Genomic DNA, 19732 nt, shown 5'->3' on the forward strand with positions numbered 1-19732 from the left:
ACACACACGCACACACAGACAGAGACGCACACACACCCACACACGCACTCACACACACAAACACATACTCACACACACACACACACACATACACACACACACGTCACACACACAGTAATGATTTGGTTTGTGTTTAATCTTTTACTCTATCCCTGTCAGAATGAATATCATCACACGCTTTTCAGGGTATAATGATTAAAAGTATAACGCTGCGTTACGCTGTGCTTTAGCCCCTCAACCAACTGAAAACTGTAACAAAACAAAGCAGCATGGACAAAATATCCCTTACAACAGAGACAAGACAATTGAAGTCAAACGACTCAAATTAGCTTAGTATAAACATTTTCTCATTCGTGTTTAAATTCGTGTTCGAAGTTGGTTTCAAAATCAAAGTACTCCTGCGAACACATTGATGTTCTCAAATGCGTACATTTATACCGTGAAAACTTAAGTTCTGATGTAGGCTTACACAAACACATGTGTATAGTTATGAAACGTGCAAAACTTGAGCACATAACAGATGTACACGGATAATTCGTATGACATGTTGTGAGAAAACTTGAGCACATACAGTGGTACACGGACACGTTCGTATGACATGTTGTGAGAAAACTTGAGCACATACAGTGGTACACGGACAATTCGTATGACATGTGTGAAAACTTGAGCACATACAGTGGTACACGGACAATTCGTATGACATGTGTGAAAACTTGAGCACATACAGTGGTACACGGACACATTCGTATGACATGTTGTGAGAAAACTTGAGCACATAACCGTGGTACACGAAAAATGCGTAAAGCTATGTTGTGTGAAAACTTGAGTAAAGAACAGAGATACACGGACAAATGTGTATATCATGTTGTTTGAAAATTTCAGCATAGAATCAAGGGTCCAGGAACGAAAAAATAAAAGTCGATTTTACAGCATTTAAAGATCATAAACGCTCGTTTGAAGAATGTAATTTGGAAACCAATTCAAGTGAAAATGATGTCCTTTGAGTTATAAATTATTGTCATCTACTCCTGTAACAATCCTGTCCTTGACCTTTCTGCCCCAGAGAACACCGGGTGGCCTTGACACTGCACGTACTGCACACACACTTGTGTTGACATGGCAACAGCGTGACGTCAGCGCACAATCCACAGGGAAGCCCCACCCCCTTCAGGTTTGTCAGCTGGCCACGCCCCCTTCAGGTTTGTCAGCTGGCCACGCCCCCTTCAGGTTTGTCAGCTGGCCACGCCCCCTTCAGGTTTGTCAGCTGGCCACGCCCCCTTCAGGTTTGTCAGCTGGCCACGCCCCCTTCAGGTTTGTCAGCTGGCCACGCCCCTCGCCAGTCCAGGTGAAGATTCTCTCAGACCACCCACAGTGTCACCTACAATCCCTGCGTTCCTCCACTTTGGCGTCTCACGAGCTCGGGACTGAGGAAAGAGAACATGTTAAGAATGTCACACTTTCAGGGTAGAATGCAACCAAAAGCTCTTTGCAAAGGCGAGAAGAAAACCAGATCGCGTAAAGCAAAACCAAAACAGTCTGCAAATCTGTTGGCCTAAATATCAACACTGATCATGAAAGTCCTTACCTATACTGAGACCTCGCCAGGTCGAAACAGCGCTGTATATAAATTATGTGTACAATGAACTTTATTTGCATACAATTATTGTTCTTGCAAGTAAAATCAATAAAAACATATTCCATATTTTTTTGGATTTCGGAAAAAAATCAAAAGAATGCAATTTGCAATACAACCGCTTTTGTATCTGAAATTGCAATTCCCAGTTCAAAGCAAAATCAGAATTCGACCAACAAGGACTGATTGTAGCTGACCTGATTGATGTTATGCAGCTAGGTAGCTGGCTGACCGATACAGACTGGAGAGCTCCACACTTACTTTTTCCTGATGAAGGACTCGACGCCCTCTCTAAGGACGGGGTCACCGCAGGCCAGAGGGGTTCGACCCTTCCAGTCTTCAGCGTCCACTAGCGCCCCGTTACTGACCAGCAGACAGGCCAGGGCCACACGCACCTGTATCTCCTGGTCACTCTGGGGGCCCTGTTACACACGTGGTTGTCAGTCTGTTTAACGCTTGATGATATTTACCATGCATTTAGACATCAGTTTGCTGGATGATGACAAAACTTATTAAACACAAGCATCTTAGGTAAGTCAACAACTTATGGGTGGGGTTGGGTGGGTGTGTTTGGGTGTGTGTATGTGTGTGTGTGTATGTGTGTGGTGTGTGTGTGTGTGCGTGCGTGCGTGCGTGCGTGCGTGCGTGTGTGTGTGTGTGTGTGTGAAGTAAATGTAACGGGATGAGATTCTGTCTCTCTCTGTCTATCTCTGTCTCTGTCTCTCTCTGTCTCTGTCTCTCTCTCTCTCTCTCTCTCTCTCTCTCTCTCTCTCTCTCTCTCTCTCTCTCTCTCTCTCTCTTCCGTTTCTTTGTCTCTAATTCTTGGACTGGACAATGTTGTTTTATGGTCGGTCTAAGCGTAGTGCCATTCCTTGCAAGAGACTTTCATGGTTTCGCACCCTTTTTCTCACGTACGGTCCTTATCGCTGCCAACGCTAGTTATGTTTCTCGCACATAAGACATCGCAGGTGCCGGGGCGTTTCCGTGGCAGAGGTCGATCGTTGGTCGCCCTGTGTTTTCTCTGGCATCATTATTTAAGAGACTTGTAGGATCAGCAAAAAGGACTAATGCTCATGAATATGCATGGCGTATTGATAATGATTATTGTATTGTTTAAATTCACATTGTTCATAAGGGTTGAAGAGAATAATAGTCTGCATAAGTTATGTAACGTTTTGATACATATATTTTGATAGTTTGTTTTTGAAGAGAAATTAGGAATTTTTTTTGGAATGAAGGGACTATGTTTTAGGCGTATTAATTTGATAAGTAATTTGTTCCTGATATCCTCGTTTGTGGCGCGAATATCTTTCTTTGTTTTCCTGACTCTGGAACCGTAAAGACGTTTTTTTGCTAATTTTTTTCCCAGAGGTGATTTTGTAACTTGTGTTCTGCACAAGAAGGTACGTTTACATTTTATTTGTGATTTTATAGATGTTTTGTTGTTAGTTTATAAGTATATATTTTGTATGCATTCTTAGTTTTATAATTGCGAAATATTGAATTTTGTGTTCACAGAATTATTGATTCTCTTTATTAAACGTAATCAGGATTTAAGAAATGTATGTTTGATAGTCGTTCACTGATATTTTGCATTTTTCTAGTTTGATTGTGTAAATATATTGTTTAGAATTGGTTTATTATAAAAAGTTGTCTGATAGCTATTTTTGTGATTGTTAGATAAAAACGTGTGTCGAATTATATGATAGCGAGCTGTATGAATTGTATGGAAGTTACACGAAGGTCCAAATTGCATAAGATGAGTTTTCCCTATTACGGATAAAATTCTGTTTTTAATGAATAAGTGAGAACAGCGCCCACGGCGTGGCTCTATTTTCCTTTTCCCCCTTTCCCTTCCCCTGTGTCTGCTAGGGTCTGGCAGTAAACGCACAGCGCGCGCGCCAGAGTCTTGACAGGTACCTCGGAATGTACCGCGCAGTAGCTGATTAATTGCTCAAGAGTATCCCCCCTTCCCTTCCTTCCTCTTCCCTTGTCCGTCGTTCCTTCCCCCTTCTCCTTGTCACGCTCAATTAGGAGGCGGAACCGATTGAAATATTTTGGTAATCACTTATGCACACGGGCGATGATGATAATAAATACCCCTCTTCCCTCTGATTGGACACTGTGCTTGTATACCTTGTTGATGAAACTTGTGTTTAAGAATAAGAATAAGAATAAGAATACTTTATTATCTCATAGAGAAATTCAGGCGTGGTACATAACAATAATACAAACATGACATTGTTTTTACATAAGACATATAGCACTATATAACAGGGCAGGTTATAAACACACCTCCCACATACCTTTCTGGCCATTCCTTGCATTGTGCTTACGCATTCAGTCATGAACTTACACATCCATGTCTCACTTACACATCGCACACATGGACATTCTTATACGCTCAACTTACCCATTCACACATTCGACCACGCTCCACTTACACATTCTTATACGCTCCACTTACACATTCACACATGGGCATTCTTATATGCTCCACTTACACATTCCCACATGGAATGAGTTCACTGAGTAGACAAGGTATTTGTTTACAGTCAGATCATGGTGTAGCCTGAGAGATGCTGTACATGAGATGTCGACCGTGACCGAGAGGTGTGTGGGATAATCTTGCTTTTGATTTCGAGAAGTTAACTGCAAACGAGGTTGTTTTCTTGGTGTTTGTTAACATGTTTGCAGTAATGCTATTTGTACGTCATTCTTAGTTATGTTTTCTTATTCTAATTGCTCTCACATTTACAATATGGTGTCTGTTTTCTATGCTTGACATTGTGTGTGTGTAATCCATGCGGTTACCTATTTTTAGTTTGCTGTTCACGTAGTCTGGGAAGGTTTGCTTGTTGATTTACCATGATTCCTTGATCTATTGTACTTTTTTGGGTTGATGGTATTATCTTTTTAGGGAGAAAACTTGAAACTGCTTTTGGTAATGTTGGTAGTACTTTGCATGCTCAAATATATCATTGTAGTTCGTAGTACTTATTATTCTATTATAATCTTTACAGGTTGGTCCGGTTGGTTTTCGTAGAACGAATAAACAAGAGTGCAAAATAACAACTGCATCCGTTTTGATGTTTGAGAGAATCCCTCTACATAAAGGTCTCACTGGACATGAACTTACAAAGCGGTCTTCAACTCTGCGTCCACTGACAACTTTATGTAAAGGTGTTTGGCCGTTGACGTCCCGAGCCTGGATATCTGCACCTGTTGGACCATGACTTCTTATAAACATTAATAATTATGTCCATTTAAAAAAAAAACTAACATCATGAAAAACACACAAATAATGACATTTGTTTTAAAAGTCACCAGTAATGACATTCATTACAAATATCAACAATGACACGTTTTTCAAACAAAAATGGTCCTGTTCATTAAAAACACCAATAATGACTTCTCTTTTTTCTTTTCTTGTTTTTAAATAAGGACATTCGTTACAAACACCAATAATTAAATTTCAATCAATCAATCAATATGAGGCTTATATCGCGCGTATTCCGTGGGTACAGTTCTAAGCGCAGGGATTTTATTTTTATTTTTTTAAATATTTTGTTATGCAATTTATATCGCGCACATGCATATATATTCAAGGCGCAGGGATTTATTTATGCCGTGTGAGATGGAATTTTTTTACACAATACATCACGCATTCACATCGGCCAGCACATCGCAGCCATTACGGCGCATATCCTACTTTTCACGACCTATTATTCCAAGTCACACGGGTATTTTGGTGGACATTTTTATCTGTGCCTATACAATTTTGCCAGGAAAGACCTTTTTGTCAATCGTGGGATCTTTAACGTGCAACACCCCAATGTAGTGTACAACGAAGGGACCTCGGTTTTTGTCTCATCCGATTAAATTTGTCACATAGATCAATATTGAAATGTATTACAAATAAAAGAAATGATCTGTTTTGCAAGATTCCACATTGACACAATCTAAACTTGGCCCAAAAATTATTGCAACAAATTTCGCACCCAAATTAAAGCATTAATTCCCGTGTAATGTCATTCAAACTGTATATGCCAGTTACCCGCAAAATCGACTGGACAAAAACGGAAGGGCCCAATTAAAAATCGACAAAAAAATCACAATTGGCAAAACTGTGCAACTGTTAAATACAAGAAGAAAGTCAAATCAATGGTCTACCCTGAGCAGGTTTGTTTTTCGTGTGCTAAGCTATTCCAACTGATGCAGGTGTCGATCGCAAGAACGGTCCAAAACGGGACTTTTTCCGTCATTTTTTGGCTCACGTAAGTGTAGCCTATGCGATCGTAACTTTGTCTGTCTGTGCGTGCGTGCGTATGTACGTATGTGCGTGCGTGCGTGCGTGTGTATGTCTGTGGTAGAAACTCTAACATTTGAAGACGTCACATTACATTGACGTCACATTATGACGTAAGAGGGTTAGACGTCACGCGAAGGAAGTACTGAAAGTCTCGGTCATTATTATTTTGAGCGGGCCGAGACTAGTTGGCAGTCGTGTCCCTGTAAGTAGGCTACATGCACACAGACAGATCTAGATCGAGTGTCTCGCTTTCTTGCACAGTTTCACCTATGCTCTTTCTGTGTGTGTGTGTGTGTGTGTGTGTGTGTGTGTGTGTGTGTGTGTGTGTGTGTGTGTGTGTGTGTGTGTGTGTGTGTGTGTGTGTGTGTGTGTGTATGTGTGACGGAGTGATTGAGTTTGTGTTACTGTTTGTCGATTTCTTACGTGAGCCTTGATGGCTTCGCCTCTTGTTTAAGAGGTGTCATAACAAAAAGCGCTGTACTTTAGCAATGGCTGGGTGGATTGCTTTGAAACTTTCAGAATAATTTACCAACATACTAGAGATACGTCGTGCGATCGTTACAGATATTTGTTCAGATTTGACGCAATGTTTAAAAAACAAGTTGTTAAACTCGTCATAGAATTGTTCATTTATGTCAAAAAATTCATGACTTTGCATGTCTACAGATAAATGGTCCATGCAAATACTGTCGAAGTTTCATTTGGTTGTAAATTTGCTAGTCATGCAAACACATGAGAAAAGTATAGAACGTTCACGCTGTTTTGCTCTGACTGCTGTTATCGCTTCCGTTTTTTGTATGGTCGATATTGAGGGTACGTACTCTTATTTCAGCGGCGGTCACGTAATCCCTGTCGAAGATATTTTTATTCCAAAAAGTGATCCTGAGAGTCAAGTGAACGGCCTTAACCGGCATATAAAGTTTAAATGAAATTACACGGGAATAAATGCTTTAATTTGGGTGAAAAATGTGTTGCAATAATTTGTTGGCCAAGTGTATATGCTGGTAGTAGAGTATTGTTTGGCCTACCGTAGTACTGTTTGGTCACTGAACTCAGGAAATTGCTAAAAATAGACACTTGTTGTTGACATGTAAGGGCTCGTACCAGATTGCTTTATCTAGCCTTCATCAAAAATTACTTATCTTGTTCCTGCAAAATTGGAATAATTCAGGGCCTCAGCAGCGCAGTACATGCCACGGACACAGACAGACAGACAGACAGACAGACAGAGAGAGTGACAGACAGACAGACAGACAGACAGACAGACAGAGTTGCAATCAGACCTAGCTCCGTCAGGGCCTCAGCAGCGCGGAACATGCCATGGAGACAGACAGACAGACAGACAGACAGACAAACAGACAGAGTGACAGACAGACAGACAGACAGACAGACAGACAAACAGACAAGACAGACAAGACAAGACAGACAGACAGACAGACAGACAGACTGGCAGACAGAATTGCGATCAGACCTAGCTCCATGAGGGCCTCAGCAGCGCGGCACATGCCATGGAGACAGACAGACAGACAGACAGACAAGACAGACAGACAGACAGACAGACAGACAGACAGACTGACAGACAGAGTTGCGATCAGACCTAGCTCCATGAGGGCCTCAGCAGCGCGGTACATGCCACGCACACAGGCCAGGCTCAGCGGGGGGTGTCTCCCACGGTTGACGTCCGCCCCGCCCTGTCACATAGGTAACAGTGGCACAAAGATAACAGTGTTACAGGCATGATAACACGACCAATACTCACCCCGCCTTGTCACATAGGTAACAGTGTCACAGGCATGATAACACGACCAATACTCGCCCCGCCCTGTCACATAGGTAACAGTGTCACATAGGTAACAGTGTCACAGGCATGATAACACGACCAATAATCGCCCCGCCCTGTCACCTAGGTAACAGTGTCACATAGGTAACAGTGTCACAGGCATGATAACACGACCAATACTCGCCCCGCCCTGTCACATAGGTAACAGTGGCACAAAGATAACAGTGTTACAGGCATGATAACACGACCAATACTCACCCCGCCCTGTCACATAGGTAACAGTGTCACAGGCATGATAACACGACCAATACTCGCCCCGCCCTGCCACATAGGTAACAATGTCACAGGCATGCTAACACGACCAATACTCGCCCCGCCCTGTCACATAGGTAACAGTGTCACATAGGTAACAGTGTCACAGGCATGCTAACACGACCAATACTCGCCCCGCCCTGTCACATAGGTAACAGTGTCACAGGCATGATAACATGATCAATACTCGCCCCGCCCTGTCACACATAAGTAACAGTGTCACACACAGCTAGGTAACAGTGTCACAGGCATGTTTACATCAACTAAACTGTGCAAAGAGTTGTTGACGTCTGCTTCCCCCTGTCACACATAGGTAACAATGTCACAGGCATGTTTACATCAACTAAACAGTGCAAAAAGTTGTTGACGTCAGCTCCGCCCTGTCACACATAGGTAACAATGTCACAGGCATGTTTACATCAACTAAACAGTGCAAAAAGTTGTTGACGTCAGCTCCGCCCTGTCACACATAGGAAACAAGGTCACAGGCATGTTTACATCAACTAAACTGTGCAAAGAGTTGTTGACGTCTGCTCCCCCCTGTCACACATAGGTAACAGTGTCACAGGCATGTTTACATCAACTAAACTGTGCAAAGAGTTGTTGACGTCAGCTCCCCCCTGTCACACATATATAACAATGTCACAGGCATGTTTACATCAACTAAACAGCGCAAAGAGTTGTTGACGTCAGCTCCCCCCTGTCACACATATATAACAATGTCACAGGCATGTTTACATCAACTAAACAGCGCAAAGAGTTGTTGACGTCTGCTCCCCCCTTTCACACATAGGTAACAGTGTCACAGGCATGTTTACATCAACTAAACAGCGCAAAGAGTTGTTGACGTCTGCTCCCCCCTGTCACACATATGTAACAGTGTCACAGGCATGTTTACATCAACTAAACTGTGCAAAGAATTGTTGACCTACATTTAAACAAATAATGACTTTGCATGCATACAGATACACACTTGATACAAGTACTGCCAAGTTTTATTTGGTATGACCACTGCATGAAAGTTGCTTGTTCTGTAAACGCGATCGACATTTTTTGATTGATTGCAGCTATGACCAGTCATGGCTCACCACAATATGATTTGACAGGCATTTAGCGATAATTGCTGTCTTTCAACAACAGCGTGATCGAACATTCCATTTTCTTTCATGTGCTTGCAAGACTAGCAAAAGGTCATACTCGAATGAAACATCGGCAGTACTTGTATCAGTTACTGGTGTGAATGCATGCGAAGTCATGAATTTGTTGGATTCAAGTCAACAAACGTGTGACGAGTTTTACAACTCTTTCCGGAACATTAAATAACATCTGGACGAATAAATGCAAAGTTCCGAAGTATGTCTTATAAATTGGCAAAAGGTCCTGAAAGTTTCAAGAATCCAAAAACGGACAGACTGTTAACGTTCAAGTGTCAAGGCAATCCACTAGGTCCATGCTGAAATACAGCAATCTGTGTCAAGGCAATCCACTAGGTCCATGCTGAAATACAGCAATCTGTGTCAAGGCAACCACTAGGTCCATGCTGAAATACACCAATCTGTGTCAAGGCAATCCACTAGGTCCATGCTGAAATACACCAATCTGTGTCATGGCAACCACTAGGTCCATGCTGAAATACAGCAATCTGTGTCAAGGCAATCCACTAGGTCCATGCTGAAATACAGCAATCTGTGTCATGGCAACCACTAGGTCCATGCTGAAATACAGCAATCTGTGTCAAGGCAACCCACTAGGTCCATGCTGAAATACAGCAATCTGTGTCATGGCAACCACTAGGTCCATGCTGAAATACAGCAATCTGTGTCAAGGCAACCCACTAGGTCCATGCTGAAATACAGCAATCTGTGTCAAGGCAACCACTAGGTCCATGCTGAAATACAGCAATCTGTGTCATGGCAACCACTAGGTCCATGCTGAAATACAGCAATCTGTGTCAAGGCAACCACTAGGTCCATGCTGAAATACAGCAATCTGTTTCAAGGCAACCACTAGGTCCTTGCTGAAATACAGCAATCTGTGTCAAGGCAACCACTAGGTCCATGCTGAAATACAGCAATCTGTGTCAAGGCAACCCACTAGGTCCATGCTGAAATACAGCAATCTGTGTCATGGCAACCACTAGGTCCATGCTGAAATACAGCAATCTGTGTCAAGGCAACCCACTAGGTCCATGCTGAAATACAGCAATCTGTGTCAAGGCAACCCACTAGGTCCATGCTGAAATACACCAATCTGTGTCAAGGCAATCCACTAGGTCCATGCTGAAATACAGCAATCTGTGTCAAGGCAATCCACTAGGTCCATGCTGAAATACAGCAATCTGTGTCAAGGCAATCCACTAGGTCCATGCTGAAATACAGCAATCTGTGTCAAGGCAATCCACTAGGTCCATGCTGAAATACACCAATCTGTGTCAAGGCAACCACTAGGTCCATGCTGAAATACACCAATCTGTGTCAAGGCAATCCACTAGGTCCATGCTGAAATACACCAATCTGTGTCAAGGCAATCCACTAGGTCCATGCTGAAATACACCAATCTGTGTCAAGGCAACCACTAGGTCCATGCTGAAATACACCAATCTGTGTCAAGGCAACCACTAGGTCCATGCTGAAATACACCAATCTGTGTCAAGGCAACCACTAGGTCCATGCTGAAATACACCAATCTGTGTCATGGCAACCACTAGGTCCATGCTGAAATACACCAATCTGTGTCATGGTACAACAACATTGACGCTAAAACTTCCCGTTTTTGACCGCTCATGCAATCGTCATCTGCATTAGTAGGAATAACATAACACAAAAACATTCTCAAGATAGTAAAGTAATACAACCTATACTGAATAGATAATTCATGGGAATTGCTCCTCCTATGTTAAAATTGCGAATTGTTACATATTCTGAATTTTCGTCCATTTTCTAATTGGTACCTTACGTTTTTGTCAGGTCAGATAAACAATAGATGTATGGGATATTTTAATAAAAAAGTGTAACTTTACAAAATAAAGGTCAAAAAGAGTTTAAGACAATTATGTCTTTGTTTCTAAGATTAGTACATATGATTACTTGTATTACCATGCCGTACACCCAAAGTACATATGATTACTTGTATTACCATGCCGTACACCCAAAGTACATATGATTACTTGTATTACCATGCCGTACACCCAAAGTACATATGATTACTTGTATTACCATGCCGTACACCCAAAGTACATATGATTACTTGTATTACCATGCTGTACACCCAAAGTACATATGATTGCTTGTATTACCATGCCGTACACCCAAGACCCGTTGTACTTACTTTTAAGACCAAAAGTCGCACACAATCATCCTGGTCGTCATGCGCCGCAAAGTGCAGCGGGGTGTAACGATGTCTCACCTCGTTCACTTGGCTCTTGTCTCTGTCAAGGATCAGCTCCACAGCCCTAAAACCGTGTAGAAATGCATAAGGCTTGTACCGAGTACAAAATATATCATCGAAGGGCAGTCAGAACTCAAATTGAATTTGTTAAACCTCAAATTGTGTTGGCTCAGTTGAAACACGCACTTAACGTAAGTCTATCGCAGATAACTTTGTAAAGTATTTCACAAATATGTAAATGGGGGCAGGGGCGGTTAATAAGCCACCACGTTTTCTGTTCATGCCTTTGGAATGTAAACTCACAAAATGGAGTCCGTGACTTTAAACCTAAATAAAACATCGAAGTTTGCAAGTACAGTGATATCGAAGTGGATCAAAATAAAACTCAGGCAAAGCGTGCAGTCACCGAGCATTTTCTCTAGAACAGGCGTAGTGCAGCACGGGAAGATCGTTGGCGTCTCTGACGGCAAAGTCAAGGCCAGGGACAGCCAACAAGACCTCGATGACGTCGTAGCTAGGTTTGCCAATAGCGAGGTGTAGCGCTGTGTCACAGTACTCATCCTGCAACAGATGGCGCTGATCACGGCATACTTTCAATGTCCAGATTCATAACGTGATTGGCTGCAGTTAGGTCACTGGTGTCCTTGTACTGACAAATTGAAACGGCTCGGAGAGGCTCCTCGCACCCGGTACTTACACAGCTTCCTCCCAATCCCATTCTTCCAGGAGTTGGCATGCGGCTCCAATTTTGCAATTAAACAGTTTGTTACAAGATACCATTAACCAAGAGATTTACTTCCCCTTAGGCTAGTCCATTTAATTCATGCTTCAGTGACTCAAAACCCTATTCTTTCATTGCGGCCAAAATCATTTGAATGTATCTCAAAAAAAGTGTCGACAAATTGTACCCTTGTCGGGCCCAGACATTACTCTGGAAATAATGAGAAAATTCGTCATGGCTTTTGACATCAGATTTTCATTTTTATTTCCAGCTGGAACGACTGAAATGAACCGTTCTCTCCAAATCTTCACGAGTTCACAAGACACATAGGTGGGTTTTTTTTCTCAGGTGATTAAATGCTTTCTCATAATCAACACAGTGATGTACATTTTAGTCGGTCTCCGGTCTCTGACCGATCCAATTTCCCCAGGACCTATAGCTTTAACCCCAGCAGGACACAGGTCCGATTAACCTACAGAAGAAGTGGTCAAGGGTCCGATCGTTTTTGACTATGAAGCGGACATGCGGACTGTTCAATTTTCAAGAGGAAAGCTTGTTTCGGTTTTGCCAAGCGAAAGTAAACACTGAGTGAGGAAAGCTGGTTTCGGTTTTGCCAAGCGAAAGTATGCACTGCGTGTGACCAGTTTGTTGAGTGAACGAGGCACCATATGGGATCTGATTCTTTGAATTAATTTATCCTCAAGTTGGATCAAGAAGAAAAAAAGAAAACCGAACCCATATGGTGCCTCGAGTGCATTCATTGGCTCAGCAATAAATCGTTTAAACCAATGGGAACCACCCGTGCATGTTCGCACATGCCGCAAGGCATTACTGTTCGTCATAATATCCGGAAAAACCGTTGTGCGTTCGAACGAAAATAAAACGAAAGAAAAACGACATGGGTCCGAAAAAAAAGCTCAAAGCAGATAAAAATCAGCAGACATTGATGTCCATGCTGCGTTCGCCAGCCACTGTGGCTTCAGCTGAACCAACAACAACGTCAACCGAGAATTTAAACTGAAAAATCTTTTTAAATGCGGTTTTACGAGTCGTGTTTTTGTCCTATTGAAATTGCAATCTCAGGACACTGTGTCCTATTGATTTTCAGTCTTCAGGACAATTGTCCTAAAGGCTGCTAGAAAAATGTACATCACTGTGACAACAAATGAGATATCTAATTATTTTGAATTTATTAGACGTACCATCAAAATGCTTACCCAAACTATTCCTTAAACTTGAAAAACTAACCAGAGCATTGACGTCCACTCCACGATCAGCCAATGCCTGGACAGCACGTGGCATGCTCCGCGAGGCTGCTATGTGGATGTGCGTGTGCCGTTTCTCGTCAAGGCCAAACGGGTCGGCGCCATTCTCCAGCAACAGCATCACAATTTCCTCGTCTTTCTTTGGACTGTAACACAAGCACACACGGACGGGGCTGTAACACAAGCACACACGATGGGACTGTAACACAAGCACACACGGACGGGACTGCTAACCGTTCGCCTTGTGAATGGGAAGGGGTAGGTGGGGGGGGGGGGGGGGTAGCCACCAACGTGTCGCCCTGTTATTGGGGGCGGGTTACTCACGGTTCATCCCGTTCTTGGGGCCTACGTGTGATGATGGTTCCTGTCCCACAGCCACAATGCCTATTGGGGCCTACGTGTGATGATGGTTCCTGTCCCACAGCCACAATGCCTATTGGGGCCTTCGTGTGATGATGGTTCCTGTCCCACAGCCACAATGCCTATTGGGGCCTACGTGTGATGATGGTTCCTGTCCCACAGCCACAATGCCTATTGGGGCCTACGTGTGATGATGGTTCCTGTCCCACAGCCACAATGCCTATTGGGGCCTACGTGTGATGATGGTTCCTGTCCCACAGCCACAATGCCTATTGGGGCCTACGTGTGATGATGGTTCCTGTCCCACAGCCACAATGCCTATTGGGGCCTACGTGTGATGATGGTTCCTGTCCCACAGCCACAATGCCTATTGGGGACTGTCGTTGATATTTCGCTAGCAGTCGGGGCCTACTGATGTCTCATTCCTTTATATAGGAGACTACCGACTGCTCATCCCGTTGTCGCGGCTACTAATTGTTCACCCACTACTTCGGAGTCTACTAATTCTTGACTCCTGTGTACAGGAAGCTATTAACCCCACTCAATTTAGGTTATGGCGGGTACTACATGGCTTGCTGTATGATACCAGGTTTACATAGTAAACAAGATTTGTTTTTATTCGAGCAAAAGCGACCTGTTCAATATTTGAGAAAACAACGAGTGAAACCTAGTTTAACACAGCAAGCTATGTTGCATTTTGTGTTTCCTACATTTTGCTTTATCCCGAATACTGAAAGTTTTTTTTTTTGAATTGGCCTTATGGTCCTTTGCAAAGGCGAATACAATTTACGAATTACTTTATGAAACAAACAGACAAATGGCGAATACAGTCAAACGGAAATATGTTCACTCATCAACAGTAACTCATCAACAGTCACTCATCAACAGTCACTCATCAACAGTCACTCATCAACAGTCACTCATCAACAGTCACTCATCAACAGTCACTCATCAACAGTCACTCATCAACAGTCACTCATCAACAGTCACTCATCAACAGTCACTCATCAACAGTCAATCATCAACAGTCACTCATCAACAGTCACGCATCAACAGTCACTCATCAACAGTCACTCATCAACAGTCACTCATCAACAGTCACTCATCAACAGTCACTCATCAACAGTCAATCATCAACAGTCACTCATCAAGAAATAAATACCACGTGGTCGAATTACGGTAAATGTAACGGTTTTTGTTTCATAATTAACCGTTCAAATAACATACCATTCTTGTTGGTTTTCATATCAAGAATTATGGTTTTCATATCAAGAATTATGGTTTTCATATCAAGAATTATGGTTTTCATATCAAGAATTATGGTTTTCATATCAAGAATTATGGTTTTCATATCAAGAATTATGGTTTTCATATCAAGAATTATGGTTTTCATATCAAGAATTATGGTTTTCATATCAAGAATTATGGTTTTCATATCAAGAATTATGGTTTTCATATCAAGAATTATGGTTTTCATATCAAGAATTATGGTTTTCATATCAAGAATTATGGTTTTCATATCAAGAATTATGGTTTTCATATCAAGAATTATGGTTTTCATATCAAGAATTATGGTTTTCATATCAAGAATTATGGTTTTCATATCAAGAATTATGGTTTTCATATCAAGAATTATGGTTTTCCGAAAGAGAATACATCTTTTTAAAAGAACTATTTGCAATGTTGACAATCAAATCGAAATTTCTGGATTTTAACAATTGGGATGTGTTGAATGTGTGCAACTGTACGGACGATGGTGAGTGTTACCTTCTCAGGGTGCCCATCAGTGGATAGTTGGTTGCTGACAGGCCGTGGTTGACGTCAGCCCCCAAGTCCAGCAACACGCGCACCACCTGGCGGTGACCATGGATACAGGCAAGAATCAGTGGGGTCGTACGTTGCAGTTCGTACTCCATCTGTCCGGATGTAAATGTGTAGTCATTGACGCATGGTCAAATTTAAAGTCAAAGCAGCAACACAGAGTCTTGGCGGAAGAAATATTGAATATATTACATAGATAAGAGTAGCCCCAGTGGGGAGGCGGGAAGAGTAACCCTGGCATACTCGTGAGTTGAGGCGGGAAGAGTAACCCTGGCATACTCGTGAGTTGAGGCGGGAAGAGTAACCCTGGCATACTCGTGAGTTGAGGCGGGAAGAGTAACCCTGGCATTCTCGTGAGTTGAGGCGGGAAGAGTAACCCCGGCATACTCGTGAGTTGAGGCGGGAAGAGTAACCCTGGCATACTCGTGAGTTGAGGCGGGAAGAGTAACCCTGGCATACTCGTGAGTTCAGGCGGGAAGAGTAACCCTGGCATACTCGTGAGTTGAGGCGGGAAGAGTAACCCTGGCATACTCGTGAGTTGAGGCGGGAAGAGTAACCCTGGCATACTCGTGAGTTCAGGCGGGAAGAGTAACCCTGGCATACTCGTGAGTTCAGGCTGGAAGAGTAACCCTGGCATACTCGTGAGTTCAGGCTGGAAGAGTAACCCTGGCATACTCGTGAGTTCAGGCTGGAAGAGTAACCCTGGCATACTCGTGAGTTCAGGCGGGTGTACATGTTTGAGTAAGAGTCCAACTAATACCTGTGAACACACATCACAATACTGTTGATATACAATTTGTGTTGAAGTGTGCCGGAATGAAGTTCTCAGAAATGTTTCGTTACACAGCACAACTGGTTTTTCAGTCCAACATTTGACGCAAAAACGCAAAGACAACAAACCTCGGATAGATAACTACTTGGCTAAGTAAAATCTACACCTACTGTGCAATCACGGATAGATAACTACTTGGCTAAGTAAAATCTACACCTACTGTGCAATCACGGATAGATAACTACTTGGCTAAGTAAAATCTACACCTACTGTGCAATCACGGGCAAGGCACAGAGACCACAGAGGCTACATATTAAGAGGAGGCACACAGCTAAACAAAACGATGGCGAAGCTGTTCATGTTCACCATTTTCATACATAACACCCTCAACTACCCGCTCCACCCCCTGACACACCATGACAAATCACGTCGCTCCACCCCCTGGCACACCATGACAAATCACGTCGCTTCATACCAGACCCCTGTTAGCGGTACACGTTTCTTCTCACACACTGACAGACATTCATTGACAGTCACACATACACAGACACAGAAAGACACAGGCAGACAGACACATACACAGACACAGACAACACAGACAGATACACATACACACACAAACGCAAACACACACACACACACATACACACACACACACACACACAGACACACACACACACACACACACACACACACACACACACCAGCACACGTACCAGGACCCTGTTTGCGGTGCACATCTCTCTCACGGTGTGGTGGTCACCTCGCTGGGCAGCGTTCAACAGGCGGCCAGGGTGAAGGTCAGAGGTCAAGGTCAAGACGCGTGATGGACGTCCCGAGCTGTCACTCCTCACCGTGTCTCGCAGATCTTTGAACAACGCTTTGCTTTCTCCTGGAGACAAAGGGCACACAGGAGGCTGTTAGTTTTTGTTTCCGCCTCAGCCTTTGTTCAAATATATTTTGCAACAAAAAAAGGAACCACTGTCTCAAGTCTGCTGAGCATGCGTGTGTTACTATTTCCAGACTGTACACACCCAGAGAGGCGATATGTTTTGGCAATCATCACACTTTTGAAATGGCCTGTGTACAGGGATGCGTGATACTCAATAGAAACTCTACCAAACTGAACCTCATTTTATCAAATTCAAAGTAGGTACAATAATGAAGCACGTGACAAGTTACAACAGTTTATATTCACGTTACAAGTTACAACAGTTTATATTCACGTTACAAGTTACAACAGTTTATATTCACGGAGTTATGTGAGTATTTGATTTGGATGTCTTGGATACTTTCCCTGGATGTTCTCATCTGGACTACCAACTCAAATTAACCTATACTTGAAAGGTGATTCACAGTTCGTGCAATAAGTTATCCATGTTGCTTGTCTTACCGGCATTGTCGTTAATGTCTATCCTGACACCACTCCTGTTTGGTCCTGGTTTCTTCATCCGGGCACCGTCCAGCTTCAGGGAATCGACAGGTGTGTCGGAAGTGACGTGTGTACAGGAGGCAGGTGCGAACAGAAAGTGATGACGTCCAAAGCTGACCAGTAGATCTCCCTCACTGTCCACGGTCAGCACCTGCCCCACCTTGCCCGCTGTCTGGACAGAGAGAGTGACCAGCAGTGTGTGCATCACGTCATCACGGCACTGTCTTGTGTGCTAAGTCAACCATCACGAGCATATCGCCAGCTCTTACATCTTTATCAACCTCGGCCTTACGGCCACAGTCGGCAACGATGACACAGAAGACGACCTGCTCCCCTCGGACATACAAGGCTGGTCTGATCAAGCCACAAAACATCGTATATTGTGCGGAAAGATGCCTGATTTCACGTGAAAGACTTGGCAGTGAAGTGGCGGCTAAATAACATGATGGGTTTTCCGAGAAGGATATTATCTTTTAAGCAAGAAATAATCAGTTATGTAAATGTAACAGTATTCTGAAACAGGTCTCACTTTGTCCATGCCGTCCTTCCATCCCACACGACAGTTGAGAACTTTGACGTCATCCACGTTGTCCCTCAGTCGTACTCTGTCTCCCGGATGACACTCTCGCACCTGAGCACAAAACACAGAGACAGATCAAGGCACACCCCGTCTCGTTGGACTCACCATCTCAGTCCTGTGCACAACACACAGAGACAGATCAAGGCACACCCCGTCTCGTTGGACTCACCATCTCAGTCCTGTGCACAACACACAGAGACAGATCAAGGCACACCCCGTCTCGTTGGACTCACCATCTCAGTCCTGTGCACAAAACACAGAGACAGATAAAGGCACACTCCGTCTCGTTGGACTCACCATCTCAGTCCTGTGCACAAAACACAGAGACAGATCAAGGCACACCCCGTCTCGTTGGACTCACCATCTCAGATCTGGCCTGGCTTGTATGCCAGATACACCATCCTTTCATTTGGTCACATACCCACGATCAACATCCTGACTGCTCGCTGTGTCGAGGTGGCATGTTTTATAAATTAATTTCTTCAAACGCCAGTCGTGGCTTTCACAAAATTGAATCTTCAAATAATTCCCACTCTGCGCATGTAAAAGCCTGCATGGCCACATGTGAGACGGTGTACCGAACTGGTTACACGGAAAAGAGTGTGCATCACAGAAAATAAATTCAGTAACGTGTTACGAATATAAAACAAAAATACAATAACAGTTAGTTGTTTAGACGTGTATGATAGACTCAAGAAAAGTATAACTACCTTAGGGTTTTGTTCTTGTTTTTTTCTTCAGATTTCTTGAAAGCAAAGAACACAAACGAGGCAAGCTCTGGGTATTTACCAGTTACATCCGTTACATACTATGGTCCACAACACTGACCGTGACTAGAGCTTTCGCATTCATGATGACGTCATCCGTAAGGAACTTGACTGTGACGCTTCCATTGTCTGTGATGCCTGTCACGTGACCTGTCTTTCCCAACACCTGTTGTCCAGAGAGAAAATGGTTAGTGTAGCAACCTCAGCCTTGTGAACAGCATCTTGTATAGGCCTGGATCAATTAACAATATATGCATCGATTGGACATTGGATTTCCCTTCTTTAGGAAATTCTTCTTCTCAGAGGCCTACAAAACTTCATATTTGGGCGTTTCAGAATGACCGAAACTTCAAAGGAACTACAAAACACACGTCATGTGTGTGATTGCATGTGTGTGTGCTCGTTCAATCGTCAAAACAACAACAAAGTCAGTACCTGAAAGGAATTCGATCGCTATCGCGGTCTCGGAGAACAATGACTGTCTCGATCTGTGTAAAATGTCATATTTTGGTCAAAAACGCAAATAACGTATAATGTATCAATTGGACATTCTTTGAGCAATGTGACGTCAGCGTCCGACAAAAACTCAT

The 19732-nt window shown here is 43.2% G+C and overlaps 1 protein-coding gene across 1 annotated transcript in view; it reads right to left on the bottom strand.

The window, feature by feature from the left end:
- Positions 1-125: 125 nt before the first annotated feature.
- Positions 126-19732, bottom strand: part of LOC138977930 (serine-rich adhesin for platelets-like) — a 54719-nt gene continuing 35112 nt past the window's right edge. The window contains exons 6-17 of the mRNA XM_070350530.1: positions 19204-19308; positions 18325-18426; positions 17757-17967; positions 17080-17255; positions 15538-15686; positions 13394-13556; positions 11831-11985; positions 11365-11488; positions 7543-7636; positions 4773-4855; positions 1895-2055; positions 126-1424 (exon numbers count right to left, since the gene is read on the bottom strand). Coding sequence (XP_070206631.1) covers positions 1379-1424; positions 1895-2055; positions 4773-4855; positions 7543-7636; positions 11365-11488; positions 11831-11985; positions 13394-13556; positions 15538-15686; positions 17080-17255; positions 17757-17967; positions 18325-18426; positions 19204-19308 — 1569 coding nt within the window. The 3' untranslated portion in view covers positions 126-1378. The remainder of the gene's footprint in view (positions 1425-1894; positions 2056-4772; positions 4856-7542; positions 7637-11364; positions 11489-11830; positions 11986-13393; positions 13557-15537; positions 15687-17079; positions 17256-17756; positions 17968-18324; positions 18427-19203; positions 19309-19732) is intronic.

The sequence above is a fragment of the Littorina saxatilis genome, linkage group LG10 (genome assembly GCF_037325665.1).
Source record: "Littorina saxatilis isolate snail1 linkage group LG10, US_GU_Lsax_2.0, whole genome shotgun sequence".
Classification (NCBI taxonomy): Eukaryota; Metazoa; Mollusca; class Gastropoda; order Littorinimorpha; family Littorinidae; genus Littorina; species Littorina saxatilis.